Genomic DNA, 19,156 nt, shown 5'->3' on the forward strand with positions numbered 1-19,156 from the left:
ACTACGGGAACTTTATGGATTATTGGGCATCAAGTCAATTCGGACCAGTGTATATCACCCGCAGACCGACAGGCTCGTCAAGCATCTGAATAAAACTCTGAAGTCCATGATCCGTAAGTTTGTGCACCAAGACGGCCGAAATTGGGATAGGTGGCTAGATCCTCTGTTGTTTGCAGTGCGGGAGGTACCTCAGGCCTTCACAGGATTTTCTCCCTTTGAGCTGCTGTTCGGCAGAACACCACGGGGGGCTCTGGACCTGGTTAAGGAAAACTGGGAGGAAGAGTCGAACCCGAGTAAAAATGATGTTCAGTATGTCCTGGACCTTAGAGCAAAACTCCACACACTAGGGCAGCTATCACAGGAGAATTTGCTTAAGCCTGTACAACAGATGAACTAGATTAAGACAATTTTCACTGGGAGTGAAGTGCTTGTATTACTCCCATCACCCAGCTCCAAATTACTCGCCAAGTTGCAAGGACCCTTCGTGGTCACACGACAAGTGGGCGATGTCAAAGCCTGGAGAGAGACGGAGCCTGTTTCCCTGGTGACAACGGTGACAGAGAGAGATGAGCCGGGGCCTGAGGTGCCAAAATCCTCCAATTCTGCCTTGCTCCTCTGTGGTGGCCATTTCACACCATCCCAGGGAGCAGATGTTGCCAGGTTGCAGCAGCATTATGCTGATGTGTTCTCCCCCCTGCCAGGACGCACAGGCCTCATACAGCACCATATTGAGAGGTAAGAGGTAAGAGTCCCACAGTGCCTGGTGTAGCCCCATAATTCTGGTGGCCAAGAAGCATGGGAATGTCCGGTTCTGTGTGGACTATCGCAAGGTGAATGACGTGTCACAATTTGATGCCTACCCAATGCCCCAGGTCGACGAGCTCCTGGATCGGTTGGGCACGGCTCGCTTTTTCATGACACTGGATTTGACCAAGGGCTACTGGCAGATTCCCTTTTCCCTCTGCGGGGAGCCTCTCCTCCACACACCTAACTTCTCTCTCCCTTTGTCTGTGGTTCGTACGAGTGAACTCATGGTAGCCTGGAAAGGGCTACACTTTTGTACCAATCTTGGGACCCTTAACAAATTGTTTACTATTATTGTTGTTTTTCGTAGTATTACTGTCCTTTGGCTGCTGTGGCAAATACATGTCCCTGTTTGCGATAAAGAGATTCTGATTCTGATTCTGATTCACTTCAACTGGAATAACCTCCCTGCTGGCATCAAACAATCTGGCTCTATTGAGGCCTGTAAATATAAACTCAAAATGTACTTCGTTGACTTAAACTTTAATTAGTCCTTGATGGTGATTGTGAGCTTCTTCAGTAAGTCATCATTTGTTTTGTTTGTTTTCTGTTCCCTCAAGCTGCAAGCTGTGTCCCTTTCTCACTGTCCTCTCTTTATAGCTTTCTCCTCCTCCTCCTCCTCCTCTTCCTCCTCTCTTTTCATTCAGGCTTCCTTCTAATGGACCACAAGCCCCTGGGAACAGCTCTCTCTCCCGGCCCCCGCTGCCTCACATATTGACGGATGTGGATCGTCATACCCTAGGCTTCGCTGAATCATTGCTCTCCTCTATTTTACTATCGCCTTATATCTGTACTTCTGTACAATTTGATGCCTCTTCATTTTGATCTTTTCTTCTTTACTGTTTATTATCTTGTGTGGCCTGCCCTCTTCCAGGTCACCTTGGTGGAGAGTAGGTTGTGTACCACTTGACACGTCATCCTCCTGGATCCATACACTTTTCATATATGCTTCAATATGTATATTTTGTCAGTACAAAAAATAAATTGTGATTTTGTTGCTCTGTTCTGCACATGCGACATCTGCTGCATGTCTTTCTGTTCTGGGAGAGGGATCCCTCCTCTGTGGATCTTCCTGTGATTTCATCCATCCTGTTTCTCCCTTGTTAAAAGGTTTTTTTTTCTCAATGTGTCAAGTTTTTCCTCACTCAAATTGGGGGTTTTGAATACAAACTAATCTGCTCGTCAAGGGCTGTGTACAGTAGCTAGGGATTAATCAAAACAACTTGAATATCCCATCACTCAAGCATCGGGCATAAAGCACCTGTATAATCATGCTGTTTGGGGCGCACAGATAGTTGAGTGGTTAAGAGCGCATGCCACATAGGCAGCAGACCCCTGTTTGAATCCTGACCAAAAGACCTTTGCTGCATGTCACACCCCCATCTTTCTCTCATTTCCTGTCTATTTACTGTCAAAAATAAAGGTGCCTGTGCCTGAAAAGAATCTTTAGGGGGAAAAAATCATGCTGTTTGATCACCATCTGGATATAACACACCTGCTAAATGGATGGATTGTCTTTGCAAAGAACAAATGCTCACTGACATGGATTTTAACAAATGTGTTCTCAAAATCTGAGAGAAACAGCAATTTTATTTGCATTAAAACTTCTTATATTTCTTAAAATAAGCAAAAATAAAGGTCTGATGCTTGTTTTTATTTATTTGTTTTTTTAAACATTTTTCTTATCATGTGAAGCACTGGTGAACCTGTTGAACAGCTGGTGAAGCTGTGAGCTGCTCTTTCTCATGTGGTATCCAGACACAGATAGATTCTGCAGTGCTCAACTGGTCACTCTAATCTAAAAACTTGGAGAATTCAGCTTGATTATATGTGGATCAATTTATTCAACAAATACACACACGCTGATTGATGTCACTTAGGGGACTTAAAATAGATTGTCATTCACATACTGGAGGCTAATGCCCTGATCCTAACAGTAATTTAGGACTAAAATGTTACATTATAGGGTCCAGCATATTGGTCCCCATATAACTGTCAGACCCTGCACCATACGTGGACTCATGTGTGGGGTTTCATTGTTGCACGCTCTAAATGCTTGTTGTCTGACAAAAATTGACAAGTGAGTGGTCTCAAACAGCCACCATGAAACAGATGACAGACATACTTGTCTTATGATATGCTCATTGCCCAATATCATCACACCTGTGTGCCAGCAGTTTCATGTTTGACGCTGGGAGGCGTACAGCCTGTTAACACATGGCTGTTTCCAGGTCACTGCTAATCCCCTCCAATCTTCTTTACTCCTCATTAGCCATCTTATCTACTCCTTTCCCTGCTGTGCTCAAAGTGAAGCCTCTGACTAATTCTGTAGAAATCTAATTTTACATGCCACTGTTTGAACCTAAGTTTGGTACATTAATTTCTTCTTCTTCTATTCTATGGTGGTTTGACATGACAGGCAAAACAGACATTTGATTGAGAGACGAAAGATGAAGCTGGTCGAAGAATATATACAGGTGGCTTTAAGAAGAGCCAAGAATGGATCATCTCCACAAGCAAAATCCTCTGTGTGCACAAAGTAGTTGTGCATGTCAACAAGATTTGTCCATTTCTGCAGCAATAGTTTGTCTGTATGTGAAGGAGTCTGAGCAGATGAGATAACCTGGTGGGAGACAGACTGTGGAGGCAGACACCGGGCGATTTGTCAACAAAATATCAAGACGGAAAAACAAGGACAACAACAGGATACCCAGGTATATCATTTACAGACTGTAGAGCAATGCACATTGTTTTCATCCATTGAAACAAACATTTCCCTCTTTAAAAATACTTACATACTGTCTCAATACAGCACTGCAGATCATTTTCAAGTGTAATTCATCTTACATGTCTGTGGAGAGACAAACCCTACAGGATTATTTGATGATAATACATGGTTTGTTATGCATTACTAATGTATGCACAGCCAGAAGTGGCCTTAACCTTTACTATTCTTCTGAAAGGAGTACTCCTCTAATTGAATTTCCACTGTTAGAAAGTTGAAGAGCTTGCAAAAGATGTTATAGATAGATAGATAACTTTATTAATCCCAGAGGGGAAATTAGGTCATCATAGCAGCAAGTACATTCAAGTACAAATATACAAGGGCAGATATAGAAACAATAAGAAACAATAAAATACTATATACAATGAAGTGCTTAAGTAGTTATAAAATAAAATGAAATACTGAGGTAAATAAGATAAAATGCTGAGGTATAGTGGAGTAAAGGTAAGTTGAACATGAGAAGCAAGAGAATGAGGTGCAGTTTTATTTACATTGATAATAATTTAATGCCACAGAGGATGAGCTATTCTGACATTAAGTCAAGTAGGATCCTTCTCTTCACAGAATTCAGCTGGATAGCATTTTTCATTAGACCCTCACCCACACCTACCTCTAGTATGTGATAAACGCTTTTTGAGACATTGCTGTGCCATCATCCAGATTATTTTCTCAGACTTGACAAAGCTCTTCCAAAGAGAGTTGAGGTTGAAATCACCAATCTTTTTAAGTTCAGGTCAGGGACTCACTGTCACCCACTATGTAGCATTGCCATTCAGTAGCAATTTAGTGCTCAAATGCACTGCAGTACATACAAAAGTAAATTAATATCAAAGTTCTTAATGAAAGAAGCTGGACTTGCTTGAGGGTCTTGAAGAGGTTGTCTCATCCAAAAGGCTTCCTCACTTCTAATAGACTGGTGGGTGCCTGACAATTTAACATATATGGGGTCCTCAACGACTTGAGAGTTATTCAGATCTCATGTGAGTCATTGACCATCTGGCCCTCATGTTCACGTTCACATACACATAGCTGCAACATTCAGCTTTGTCTGTCTTTAGTGGTGCATTCAGTCCGTTGCACTTTAACAGAACGACTTCAGTATGTTTTCCTCTTCTAACTACAACCAATCAATTGGCCTCAGTCAATCAATTTGCCATCAAGACCATTCAGAGTGTAATGGTGAGGTGACACCCTGCACAAACTTGATAAATTACTGCAACTTTACTCAGCAGTCTGACCACCATAATTTTCAAAAAATTTAATTCTTATAAACAGGGACACCTTTTAGAAGGTCAACAGAAATACCAACACTCCACACTCCTCATACTGTACCAACCATACAAACATTCATGGTAACCCTGTTACCAAGTTGAGAAAAAGATGATTATGTACAAAATATTTACTTTTAAATCTAAATTTAAAATTAATCAAAATGAAATCTTAAAGTATCAAAGTGCAACTCTGTACTCCAGCACATTGGATGATGGGAAACATGTGATGTTTTAATCACTGAACATTCATAGTGTTGGATTTTTAGCCCTTGTGAGACAAAGTCCAGCAATTTTAGAAAAACAAAATGTTTTGGACAAGTTAAAATACACTTCAGTGGTGACCTCATTTATTATGTGGTTGAAAACCTGTCCTCATTTTCCGTCATGTGCATTCCCTGAGAACAAGTGGAAATAGAGCGACTGTATGTGAAAAACGGCAGAAAATGTACTAACTAAAAGTCTGTATTCATCTAATTGGTATTTCATTTCAAAGCCAGTGTGTCAGAGAACAGACCTGCAGAAATGACAAAGCATCACTGTTCATTATTGAACTTAGAAATAGGAATTTGACAAAATGACCTTAACTCAAATTCCACTTACTTTTTCAGGAATTTCAATCCCATCTGATTGTCGTCATCTCCTGATGGAAACCTGCAGTTCTGAGCTCTGCTTAACTCTGAGAGATAAAAAAAAATCCATAGAATAAATATAGTAAGAGCTACGAACTGCTGCATTATTTTAAATGCCATCTATGTATGCAGGCGGACTCTCTCACCCACATGTGTTGTACACTACTCTCTGTATAACACACACTCAATAGTTTATTGTCATTGACAGTAGTAGTATTACACAACTGTAACTTTTGCATCCATAAAATGTCATGTGTAGCATTGTGGTATTGTAGGCATCAAGCAGCGTACATACCATGAACACTTATATAAATACAGATTTGTTTCAGGGCACTAGGCCTCCAGGCTTCCATTTTACAAACTGCTCATTGTTTTACTTCCTGTCAAATCTACAGTTACATTTTCATCTTTAAATTACAATCTGTAACCATCTGCTTTGTACATATTGTAAACAATATTTTCTATTCATTTTTGTATGCTGTATGTGTTTTGACATTCTTGATCATTATGATAATCACCTCACTAAAGGTTAGGCAGCCTAGCTGGCTATTAAAATGAGGAAAAGCACTGTAAATTTAATATTAACTTAATTTTAGAGCAGCTAACGTTCGTTCGCTATGGCTCTTTATATTTGGAAGAGCTGCTTAAAGAGTAAAAAATAGAATTTGGATATGGTATGTTTGTAATCGCGCTGCTTAGTTTATACTACACACATCAGAACCATGATATCATATCCTTTCCATGGCAGAAACAGAATGGTTTTGATGAATGTAAAGCTATAAGCCTATGTGACTATAGCCTAACCTGAATCAGGTAATATGAGCGCCTGCAGGAGCTTACACTGAAGAGCCAAAGTCATGACCCAATGGTACAGTATTTCTGTAAAACACTTTTATGATAGTGAATGGAGAAAGACAAATACATTTTTTGGATTGTCTTTGACAATTGTGTCATGAATCTCACATATGGTGTTTTTAAAAGGTAATCTTCCAAGTCAATAAAGTCTCAGTTTGTAGTATTTAAAGTAGCATATCATGTAATATTGTCACCAACATGGCTGCCAACTGGGCTTAGAAAAGGTAATTAAAAAGATGAAAATAACAATAAATCTGCTCTTATGGACAATTGCAGTTATGTGAAAGTAGAGTTGGTCAGATCTATGAGCTGCTAATTTACAGCAGCAGCTCTACTATGTTTAAGTAACGGGTTTATCGGGCGTTCAAGGAGACGACGTCAATAATGAGACTGCTGGCTGTATAGTATTTATAATGAAGTATTTTCAGTCTCATTAGTTTGATTGCAAATTGAGAATTTATATATTTAAAAAGTCAAGGTCCCATAGGGGAAACAGGGAGGGGTTCAGCTCTCTCATTCAAAAATGGGCTTTCATTTTTGGAGTCACTACAGTGAAGTTATATGAGTAGAAGGGGTTAAATAGGTTTTGCTTGGGTTGTGAGGAAGTCTTGACAGCCGCCCTTCTCTTCAGATGGCTGTGATGTGTGTAGCTGCCCTGTAGGTGGAGGCTGACGCCTGTTGGACCTGCAGATGGGAGAAGGCTCCTCTTGGGCTTTGTTGTTATAGTAATGGCTCGATCCTAACCCTCGGTCAGCGTTTTCCATCACCGGTCACGTTTCTTCTGTACAGTTTTTATCGGTGCAAAGACAGATGGGCAGAAAATGGAATTTACTTTTTGCTGTTAAAAGAAGAAGAGGATGAAAGGAAACAATCCAGATAATGTAAGAGAACTGTCTCACATTTCCTACACCACTTTGTCCTTTAAGATTGACTGAAAAACGCCTCTTCTCTGTTTGACTTCGTCCTATTGCACAACCAAAAAATGACTCCTGAGCACGATGAAGGTGAAACCACAGGATCGCTGTGTGAATACTGGACTATAATCGGTTGTAGTACTGTTAGCGGCAGGTTTCAGCCTGAGCTCAACTTCAACTACCACGTGTTTCATCGGCGTTTAGTTTGTGTTTGTGTACTGTTCACAGCTGTGAACTGGCTCTCTGCTGTTGCCGCTGTGTTTTATCATTACTAACGCGTTAGCTAATGCTACAGAGGACCCACACAGTAACACAACACAGCACTGTACAGCAATGAATGGCATACAGCTAAACAAAGAGAACAAAGCTAAAGCTATGTTGAATATCTCCCAGTGTATTAAAGTGGCAAAAGTAATCCGTATCAAATGATACCCGTCAGTATGCCTGCGTGTGTTGCAGACATGTGGCGGCAGGTTTACTCGCACAGGCCTGTTGGACTGGTGACATGCTTCATGAGCAGCCAGTGAGCGTTAACTAGTGGAGCACATCCATCTAGTAAACTGGTATTGGATACTTGAACTCACATTTCCACAGCTTATTTGTTTTTTCTTCTACAACAACTTAAGGCTTCAGCATACATTAGCCTCGCAGTCAGTAAACATAGACTTATTTAGTACAGTGCAGTGCATGAGTCAAACTTCAAAAGAGATATACTGTGTAAGGCCACTGGCAAGTCTTTACACTGGGTCGTCATGATAGCTGAATGCTTTATACACATCTCATATACAGTCATGGTAAAATGTTTCCATCCACTCAGAAAGAACATGTATATAATGTCAGTCTTCAGTTCCACTGATTTCTACAGCTCTCATGTTTCTGTGATGGACTGAGTGGAACACATACTACTTTGTCACAAAAACATTTATGAAGTTTGGTTCAGTAATTAATTTAATATAGGTCTTCTGAAAATGTGACCAAATCTGCTGGATCAAAATATACACAGTAACTTGAACAATCAATGTTGATAATTAGGCTATAGAAAGTTGTGTGAGTCACATGTTCTTTGTAGCATGGCCTCTTAACTTCTTCTGAGTGATTCTGATTTATAACAGCTGATAAATTATCTGGGCCCATTTTAATAGAGCTTATTTGATACAGCCATTAGACTTGGTCACAAACACTACAATGGGAAAGTCTTAGGAGCTCAGCATTGATCTGAAAGAGAGCATTATTGATTTGAACAAGTCACGAAAGTCACTTTGAGCCATTTCAAAGCAGTTACTGGTCCCAAGACCAACTGTGCAAACAACTGTTTTTAAGTATATAGTGCATGGCACAGTTGTGTCACTGCTACGATCAGGAAGAAAACACAAATCACTTGCTGCAGAGAGAAAACTGATCATGATGGTCAAGAGTCAACCAAAAACCACCACGAAAAATGCAACAAACTAGAAACTGCTGAAATACAGATGTCAATGTCCACAGTCAAGTGTGTTTTACATCTACATGAGCTGAGAGGCTGCCGTGCAAAAAGCCCTTGATTCAGACATGGCACCTGATTGACTGAAGTTTGCTGCTGATCACATCAGAAAAGACAAACCTTGTCTGGGTGGGTTATTTGGCCACAATGGGCAGCAATATTTTTGGAGGAGAGAAGGTGAGGCCTTTAACCCCAAGAACACATACCTACTGTCAAGCATGGTGGTAATAGTATTATTCTGTGGGGCTGTTTTGCTGCCAGTGGATCTGCTGCTCTAAAGAAAGTATACTGAAATAATGAAGAAGGATGATTATCTCCAGATTCTTCTGGAAAACCTAGTTGGGTGTTACAACAGGACAGTGATCCCAAACACACATCAAAAGTGGTAACTGAAGGGATAAATCAGATTAGAATTGAGATTTTGGTATGACCTTCGCAAAGTCTTGCGAACATGTGGACTGGGCTGAAGAAACAAGTCCGTGCCAGGAAGCCAACAAATTTAGTTGAACTTCACCGATTCTGTCAAGAGGAGTGGTTAGAAATTCAGCCAGAGGACCTTTGGATGACTATTAAAAGCTAACTGAAGTGAAAATGGAGAATGTGAAAAGAGACATTTAAACAAATATTAGAATTACTTTATTAGGGCCCTATAAAATCCGTTTTATTTATTTTTTTACCTTTTACTCTTATTATACTACCAAAAACAGTGTGTTTTTAATGTAAATGACTAAAATGTACACAAACTAAATAGAAATGACCTTAAATTAACTGAGGTGACAAACACATTTCCTCAATACTGTACCGTACAGTACATTAAAATGCATCAAAAACATTTTGACTTCATGTCTTCATACAGTAGTATATTTTGTGTTTTTATGGGTTTCATTTGGGTTTCATTTAATAAAAACATGGTCACCTCTCAGGCAGATCCAGTAAATGTTTGCATACCAAAATTGTTCTGAAAATTTAAGTTGTAAATATAAAAAAAAATTTGCAAAGATGACCAACAAAATGAGAAATCATACTCGTAACATTATGTCAACTTAGCATACTAACCAGCTAGCAGTGAAAACACCAACCCTCCCCCTGTCCTCTGAGCTCCCAGCCCAGGCAGGGTCAGCTAAGAGGGCTGTGGCTAACGGGGCAACTAGCTAACAGCAGCTACTGTTAACAGCAGTTAGCAGTCACTCTGGTGATATGCCGATAATATAAATCGGACAGGTGGCTAACTCTCACGCATTACTTCTTTAATTATGATTTCTCAGGTCTGCATCTTTGCAAAACAGCAGTTCATCTGACACATACAAGTCGTTCAGGAACTGCTCGGCTATACTGAGGGGTTACGCCGACGAAGACAGATCCGGGCAGTCGCTTCGCCATGCTTTCACTGTTTTGAGTTGACGGGGGAGCTCAGTCTGTTGAGGGGGCTTGTTATGCCACCCAGATTTGCTTCCCTCTTTGCAGTTTTCCCCAGACATGCGTTCCTCTTCCACACGAAAACAGCATTTCAGTGAAATTTTGTCATATTCCGCGTTAAAAATAGATTCCGTTTTAATTGGCCAATTCCACAATTCCATTCGCGATTCCGTGATCGCGGAAATCATAGGGCCCTACTTTATGTATATCTTTGATCCAGCAGAGTAGTGTATATGTATGTGTTCCACTCATTCCATCACAGAAACATGAGAGTTGTAGAACTCATTGGAACTGAAGACTGCCATGATATAGCCTACATGTTCTTTATGCGTGGGTTTAAACCAGTGGTGTCAAACTGATCTAGTAAAGGGCCGTGTGGCTGCAGGTTTTCATTCCAACCAAGCAAGAACACACCTGATCCAAATCAGGTGTGTTCTTGCTTGGTTGGAATGAAACACACCTGATTTGGATCAGGTGTGTTCTTGCTTGGTTGGAATGAGAACCTGCAGCCACACGGCCCTTTACTGGATCAGTTTGACACCACTGGTTTAAACTATTGACCACAACTGCACCTGTCTGCCTCTCATTAATTTTCATGGACATTTTGTGCTAAGCTCACTTGATTTGAGTAATTTCAAATCAATGTTCTCTCAAATCCTTGCATTGTATTGCTTCAAATGAAAGTACACAGACATCTCACAATTTATATAACAGTAAAGTAGAACTTAATAATTTCAAAATAATAACAAAATAATTTCCCAGTCTGGGATCATTAAAGTAATTCTATCTATCTATCTATCTATCTATCTATCTATCTATCTATCTATCTATCTATCTATCTATCTATCTATCTATCTATCTATCTATCTATCTATCTATCTATCTATCTATCTATATGAGTAAATGTGTTCACTTTGATCAGGAATGAGCAACTGATACAGAACATATACCACTGATAATGCTACAAAACTGTCAACTCTGAAAATAACCTTCAAATTGAGTAATTATGAAACAATGAAATGGGGGAGCACAGAATGCATTGCCAACCTGAGAATCACTTTTTCTAAAAGCAATTATTTGAGAAATACCTTCAAATAAAGCCTTCTTACTCAGAGATAATAACCTTTCTGCCGCTTATGCTGCTGCGCAGAAACCTGTGTGTTTTTTCTGTCTCAGATCCAGTGATGGTCTGCTGTAGATGGAGTATATGGCTTCAGTTACAATCTCCACCCCACTTAACAAGTCCTTCACACTCTGGATGAACATCAGACCCAGGGCTCATCTTGACCTGAAATGTAACTAAGGACAGACTCATCCCTCAAACCTGCTGTAATGGAAAGTCACAGCCTGCTGTCCCTCACTGTGGCCTTGCTGGGTTTTCTGAGCCCATGTCTGACAAGACTTACTCCCAGAGTCTCTTTCCCTGTGGGTAAGTAAATAATTAGGAGTTTAGTAGTCAACTAAACATTTTTGGAGCTTCACTGCAAAACAGCGTAGCTGGGAAGTTGTTTTAGGATGTAAAAGAATAACCCCCACCCCCCCCCCCAAAAAAAAAACAACAACAAATGGCTCCATGCATATCTTTTTAGATACAAAGTGTGTTTTTTTGTTGATGTAACAGCTCATTGACTGCTAATTATTTACCACAGTGATATAATCCAGGATGAGATATTCTGACATACTGCTTTTTTTTTTTCTTTGGTGATAGGATCAAATGTCTCAATAGCCCCATTCACACTGCCCTTTGAGTGCGGGTATCCTGCTCCCATTCTCTGCATCCTCCTCTGTGTGAAAGTTTCACATTAGACGAGGGGTGAAATTTCTGGAGCTAATATCAGAGGCGCAGCAGAGAAGAACCGTACCTGTGTGAATGGATAAGCCGGCAGGGCAGATAGGGGGTGTGTCGATCTGATGGCCTTTACAGTCTGATAACTAAACGGATCCTTCACTCAAGAAAATAAAGCACAAATTCCCACAAAGCAACGTTACATGACCAAACAGCAGTAACATAATAACTGGTAGTGTCCACAGTTATACATGGAAAAGTGTCTGTCATCCTGTCTGTCCTACCAACTCTTCGTCATATTTCTGCCTGGGAACAGCATCCAAAAAAATCTTAACTCACAATGTCTCCTTTTACTATTGTGTTGTTGTAGTTACTGTCTTGAAAAAAATCACTGCGGCGGTCAGCCCTCTCGACTGAGACTTCAGTGAACTTTCCCACTAGAAAATGAGAGAAAGCATTGTCTCTGTGTGAAAACGGCTAATGGTAATTGATGTGAAACAACAGGTAGCCCTGGGAGACCTCTCACCCACTTCAGGAGCCATGAAGTCAGCAACACCACCACCCTGCTGCTCAGTGAGGATGGAGATATGCTGTTTGTGGGAGCCAGGGATGCTGTTTTAGCACTGGATGTTGGCCACAGGGACACTATGACACTGAGGAGCAAGGTGAGAGAGCGACCACTAATGGTACTACAGGCTCAACCTTTACTGAGAGAGTCACAAGTAATTAAAGGCAACTTTAAACATAAATGTTTCTTTACAGCTGTTGGGGAGTAGTACTGCATTTGTGAAAAAAAAAAATAGAAAGTCTTCTGTGGCTCCGGAGAAAGCTGAATGTAATCTTGCCTCTAGTGATGTTACTTGTACCCCATTGGTCCAAAATCCCACTTAAACTAGCTAAAATCTGGCCATTTTGTGCAATATGAATGTGTAAACTCTGCAGCCGGGTCAATTGACTCTGTAGTAGACACGGGTGTTTATCACCTGGGTTCGGCTTGGCTTTGATCTAGACGGGCAGCATCTTTTGTGGCAAATGAGCGGGTAGCTCTTGGTGCAGTCAACATGGAAGGAAGTTAAATGTTGCTTATTTGTATACACTACCTACATTATGCAAATTGAGAAAGATGTATAATGCTCCAATAACACCTGTAAGGAACATTCCGCAGGTAAACGGGTTCATTGATTACACATGGTATGATCAGTAGGTGATTTGAGAGGGGATGCCGTCCCTCTTGTTAGCAAAATTAACAAAAAGCATCCCCCTTGTTAACCTGCCATCACTCTCTATCCCCTAGAAGAAGATTGTGTTTTACAAATCGCAAGCGGCCGCGATCAGCTCCGGTGCTCCAGAAGCCGCAACAAGCTGCACAGAGTAGATCGCGCCAGCAGGAAGTCAGAGACATAGGAGCAGCATGGAGCATCCGGCTGGCAAAAGGCTCTGCTTCCAAAATGATCCCACTTGGGTTGTCTTTATACATTCATGGTATGATGCCGTGCAGAAGGTGGAACAAAACCTGTAGCAGACGCAACGTCATAGAGCAGCGTCCGGTGGATTCCTGCTTCTCTCATGTAGATGAGGATCTAGGTCAGAGGCACACAGCAGGAATGCAAGCAGCATTGCTAGCTTTGTGAATTTGTGGCCAGAATGGCATCAAAAACAACAGGGCAGCCTGACCTTCATTTATGTAAAAAAAGAAGAAAAAGACAGGTGAGAAATTAGCTTGAATTTGATTCCTGTCCAGACAATTAAATATGGTGTTACCTACAGATGAACTGAGCATGTGTACACAAAGTCCAATGGTATTGTTCACACAGAAATGTTATCAATTTTATTAAAGTTCCTGTCTGCCATTACTTGTGTAGCAAATTAACAGATAGAAAGAGATGATAAATCAGAAAGATCCTATTGTAGGATCATAGAGGGAATGAGCATCCTCGTAAGGCTCAATCTTCACAAGCAAAGAAAGGTTTATCACCCTTGTCACACACATGCTTGTATTAAAGGATTTTATTGCATGAGCACTTTCTAAAATTGTTGTCAGTATATACTGTTCATTTGTAAATTATTGCAATCTGTTTTATGATGTAGTAGAAGAGAGATAATGAGCCAAAGACAGCAATAAGGCTATTATACAGTTTCTTTTCACTGTTCAAACCTGAAGATAAAGATATGTTATATTTGAGTATAAAATGACATGTTTAGTAATTTCTTTCAAGTATTTCAAATACACAACTACAATAACAACACAGCTAGGATGGTGCACAGATAACATCGATAGCATCCCTTCAGTATTGTTTCATGGATATGTTTAAAATAACTTAATAAAATCAAGAACTGCTACATTCTTCTGATATGCCCTTTGACATGCATACACAACTACAACTACAGCTTTAGGGTGCGGCTGGTCCTCGTCCATCTACACCCTCTGGTGGGTTCTTTTATGGACCCAGTCCAGTTTGCATATCAACCTGGCATTGGAGTGGACAACGCCATCATCTTCCTCCTGGACAGATCACTGTCTCACTTGTAGGAGCCTGGAAGCACTGTGAGGATCATGTTCTTTGATTTCTCCATTGCTTCTAACACCATACAGCCTGCACTTTTGGAGGACAAGCTGGAGCTTGCAGGGGTGAACCAACACCTCACATCCTGGATCCTTTACTACCTCACCGACCGGCCACAGTATGTGAGGATTTGGGACTGTGTGTCGGACACAGTTGTCTGCAGTATGGGGGCCCCACAGGGAACAGTCCTGGCCCATTTCCTGTTCACCCTGTAAACCACAGACTTCTACCACCAATCACCCACAGCCATCTGCATAAGTTCTCTGACGACTCTATTGTCAGCCTCATCAGGGACTAGGACAACAGAGCCTACAGACAACTCATTAAGGTCTTTGTGGACTGGTGCCAGCAGAACCACCTCCAGCTCGATGCCTGGAAGACCAAAGAGCTGGTGGTGGATTTCTGCAGGCACAGACAGCCCTGCACACAGGTGAACATCCAGGGAACGGACAGTGAGATGGTGACATCTTACAAGTACCTGCAAGTTCACATAAACAATAAACTGGACAGGGCTGATCACACTGCAGCAACATACAAGAAAGGTCAGAGGTCTGCTGAGGAAGCTCAGGTCCTGTGGAGTGCAGGGGGCGCTCCTGATTACTTTATATGACACTGTGGTGGCATCAGCCATTTTCTATGGAGTAGTCTGCTGGCGCAGCAGCATCTCAGCAGCAGTTAGGAGGAGACTTGGCCATGTCCACACGTACCAAACGATCTTCTTTTCCCCCATCTTCTTGGCATTGTTTCAAGAATATTTGCTTCCAAACAGATCCATTGAAAACGACTGAAGAGCTGTAGTTCATATTCTAAGCCTATAGGTGGCACTTGAAATTCACCAAAAACAGAGAAGAAGAGATGGAGCATGCGCATAAAGCTTGCACACTTTATACAAACAGACAGCAGAAAAAGAAACCGAACAAAACAAGAAGAAGACAAAAATGGCTAGTTGGTTATCCATAATCCGTTTTCGCTCAGTGTAGTGGCAGAGCAGCATAATATTTTGCCCTAGAAACCTTAATAGGCTTAATATCTTCTGCGGCAGGAGCACAAGCATGTAGTCCGCCGTTGTTGTTGTTGTTGTTGTCATGAGAGTGTGAAGGCGAGGTATCGCAGTTCTTTCCTTCCTGCTGCTGTCAGACTTTACAATGAGCATTTCTCATTTTGGGTTTGGGTTTGATCTGTTAATTTTTCAATACCTATATTTATTATTTGTAAATAAAAATTCACTGCCACACTGTTTGTAATTACATGTCAATTTTGGACTGTGTTTATACAAGTCTATTCTATTTCTTACCTTTTTTATTTATTGTTTTTGTAATATTACTGTCCTTTGGCTGCTGTGGCAAACAATTGTCCCCGTGTGTGGGACAATAAAGGAATACTTATTCTGAATACTGATTCTAAGCTTTTTGATAGAAAATGGAAACACGTGTTATGAAGTTGTTCAGCAGCAGTTTGATGTTAAGATGCTTCTCTGATGAATTTGACACTGTTTTCACTCTGTCTTCTATCAGCTGGACTGGAGCCCATCAGAGAAAGACCTTGCACAATGTTCCATGAAAGGCAAGAAAATGGTAAGTAATTGATATGTGCAGATGTGCAAATGCTGTGAACTGGTCAAACTGCAGCTCAGGACACCAGCTATACCAGACATGGTTATTAGAAATGGGAGAAGCACACTATGCAAAGATATCACAATGTGCCAATTGCATGTCTCTGTTGTATAAATGTCAACTTTGAATCCAAAGGTCGTGCTGTAGACTCACACCCCTGGCTGTACTTTATAAATCGTATAACTCAGTGTCCTTTGTGTGTTTTCTCAAGGCCGACTGTCCCAATTTCATCCGTGTACTGCAGTTTTTTAACAACACCCACATCTATGCATGTGGAACATTTGCTTTCAGTCCACGCTGCACCTACATCGTAAGTTTGTTCATTTAAAGATTCCCTTCACAAATGTTTTGAAGCATACCAAAAATTCTACTGTGTGCAGAGAAGAATTTATAATTGCCACATAAAAATCCTTACACCCTATTTCTTCACACTTATTAAAGATTTTAGACTGTATGAATATGCAAATATGTTTAATTTCACAAGTTTAACTCCTGGACACAAGATATCTCCTACTTCACTGTAAAGTCCATTCTCAGTATGCATGCCCTGGAGGCTTCAAGTTTCCACACCCACATGCTCGTGGACCTTCCTTTAATGAGCTCAGAGATAATGTGGACTGTGCTTTGAGTAGAGGGGACTGTAAACTGATAATCTTATTTAAGGTTGTGGCCACATGAAGATGCTCACTGATTTCCACTGGATTTTAAAAATAAAAGATTTGATATAACCCTCTTTTCTGTGCAGAATTCAGAGACATTAACGATGAGCCTCAAGTCTGATGAGGGGAGGGGTCGCTGCCCTTATGACCCCTACCAACGCAACACTGCAATCATCGTAGGTAAGACAAGGATGCCACAGCTGCTAGAATAACATGTTAGCTGAAGCAAGAACACTTTGTTGCTAGTTGGTATGTGGAGGAATTAACCGCAGTATTCCAACATACACCAATCAGCCACAACAGTAAATCTCTGACAGGTGAAGTGACAGTTAGTGCGTTTACATGACACTCAAGAAAACCGAATTACTGGGTTAGTCCGACTATGATAGGATTTTTAAGATGCATGTATACACCTTAGTCTGACTAAAATCGGACTGGATCGGATTTCTCATAGTTGGATTAAAGCACCTATATTATTCGATTGATAGTTGCATTACTCGTGCATGTATATGTTCCATCAGATCGGATCGGATTTTGCGTTCTGCGCAGGCTCGAGATTTTTTTCCTGGCGCTGTGAGCCGGAAGTAGAAGGACGGCGGCGGCGTCTTTCCTCCGAAATAACCGCAAGCAAGAGTGCCATTGTGCATCTAGTTTTTGTAATCATCATGCACACCATATACGAAATGAACAAAGATGTAGCTTCTTCTTGCTCTTTGTACGGCATGTTTCTCGAATGCCGAGGCAGCTGGTGATGTTAAGAGGTTGGCTGGAGGTGGCTCTATTACCACTGCTTGAAATGGGTACAGCGCCACCTATCTACATGCTTCGGCCAGTAATTCGATTTTCTCCCCGGCATGTATACTCGGACAATTGCAGTTGTCCGATTGAGTAGCATAGTTGAACTATGGCTGTAATCTGACTAAACTGTGCATGTAAATGCACTGATTGATGATCCCGTTACCATGCAAGGTTCTGTTGGAAAACGGGTTCCTAGCATTTAAGTAGAAACAACTTGACACGCACCATCACCCTAAAGGTATCGTGATTCCTTCTAGAATAATGATGTCTTGATGTAGATAAGTTAATAAATGGAATTTTGAAACTGAAATTGGTTCCCTCGCTGCAACATTCAGTTCACCCGCTGCAACATTCAGTTCGCCTGCTGCAGAGCCCTATAGAAAGCTCCTACCAATTCTCTGCTGTGCACGCATGTGCACCAAACACACATGCGCGAGTTGTTTATGTTTGAGCCGCGATACAATATGGCTGCAATGGCTAGCACCAAGCCTATAAGACCGGCACCGACTTTTTTGAAAGCTACTGTATGGCAGCATTTTGTGTTCCATGAAGTCGAGGGGAGAATTGACAAGACCTACACAGTTTGTTAGTTGTGTGAAACTCAACTTAAATACTTTGGCCAATACAACTAATTTGAGAAACCGCCTTGTGCGAGACCACACAGAGTTGGGAGAGAAGCAGCGACCTGTTGCAGATGCTAGCCAGAAATGATCGAGCAGGCGGTGGCACAGCTTCAACTGAAATCTCAAAGAGCGAAGCGGCTTACCAAATCCATTGCAAGTTTTATTGCACTAGATGTAAGACCATATTCAGTTGTGGAGGACGTAGGTTTTCGGACGATGGTGTTCACTCTAGAGCCAAGATACAAAATACCATCTCTGCGTTACTTTACTGACACAGCCACACCGACGCTACCAAGTTTTAGACACTCTGATGAAAGCGGGTAGGTAAGTAGCCATGTTTTAGTATGAGAGCTGATACATAGGTCCATAATGTGTTGAAGTGCAAGCTGCATTGAATATTGCATTGAAAGCTTTTTTTATTTTTATATAGGCTACAGTATGCTGTTTTTCTCTCAGGGATAAGCTCATTGAGTGTAACAGGAGGATTCTGTGTTCATAGAAAGTCATATCCATTTGTGACAAAGAAAAGCCTTTTCTTTAATAAAATTATAGAGAAGGTAATTAATCTGTTGATTTTTGTTAATGATCGTCACAAAATGAGGAAGTGATTAGCAAACTCTGAGTAGCAAACTCGAATTTAATTAAAGCTGCAAGCAGCGTTGAACGGGCCCTCGCAGTCCACAAGCCTCAGGGCATGCTGCGGTCGGGGCATGCTGCCGTAAGCAACACCTTCCGCTGAGGAAGTCGTTCCTTCATAATTCGGTGGCCTGCTATTGCCGGTATGAAATAATGTATGCTAAAGTCAGAAAAACTGTGTGAACTGCTGCATGATTCCCTGGACAAAGATTGAGACGATGGTCCACTTCTGGAGCTGGCTGAAGAGAATGTCCACACGAGGCATGATGCAATGAAATAGTTTCAGGAAGAAGCTTAAAGTATCATCCTCCAGTAGCCTCACA

The 19,156-nt window shown here is 41.1% G+C and overlaps 1 protein-coding gene across 5 annotated transcripts in view; it reads left to right on the top strand.

The window, feature by feature from the left end:
- The first annotated feature begins 3,337 nt into the window (after positions 1-3,337).
- The window catches only part of sema4ab (sema domain, immunoglobulin domain (Ig), transmembrane domain (TM) and short cytoplasmic domain, (semaphorin) 4Ab), a 64,176-nt gene continuing 48,357 nt past the window's right edge, over positions 3,338-19,156 (top strand). Inside the window, exons 1-6 of one of the 5 annotated variants that reach the window (XM_030412657.1) lie at positions 3,338-3,518; positions 11,331-11,583; positions 12,445-12,605; positions 16,019-16,078; positions 16,329-16,427; positions 16,863-16,956. In XM_030412657.1, coding sequence (XP_030268517.1) covers positions 11,487-11,583; positions 12,445-12,605; positions 16,019-16,078; positions 16,329-16,427; positions 16,863-16,956 — 511 coding nt within the window. In that variant the 5' untranslated portion in view covers positions 3,338-3,518; positions 11,331-11,486. Of the gene's footprint in view, positions 3,519-6,944; positions 7,226-11,304; positions 11,584-12,444; positions 12,606-16,018; positions 16,079-16,328; positions 16,428-16,862; positions 16,957-19,156 lie in introns of those variants that run through there. The other 4 variants (XM_030412659.1, XM_030412656.1, XM_030412655.1 and 1 more) reach the window with 4 other exon arrangements.

This window comes from Sparus aurata, chromosome 3 (assembly GCF_900880675.1).
Source record: "Sparus aurata chromosome 3, fSpaAur1.1, whole genome shotgun sequence".
Lineage (NCBI taxonomy): Eukaryota > Metazoa > Chordata > Actinopteri > Spariformes > Sparidae > Sparus > Sparus aurata.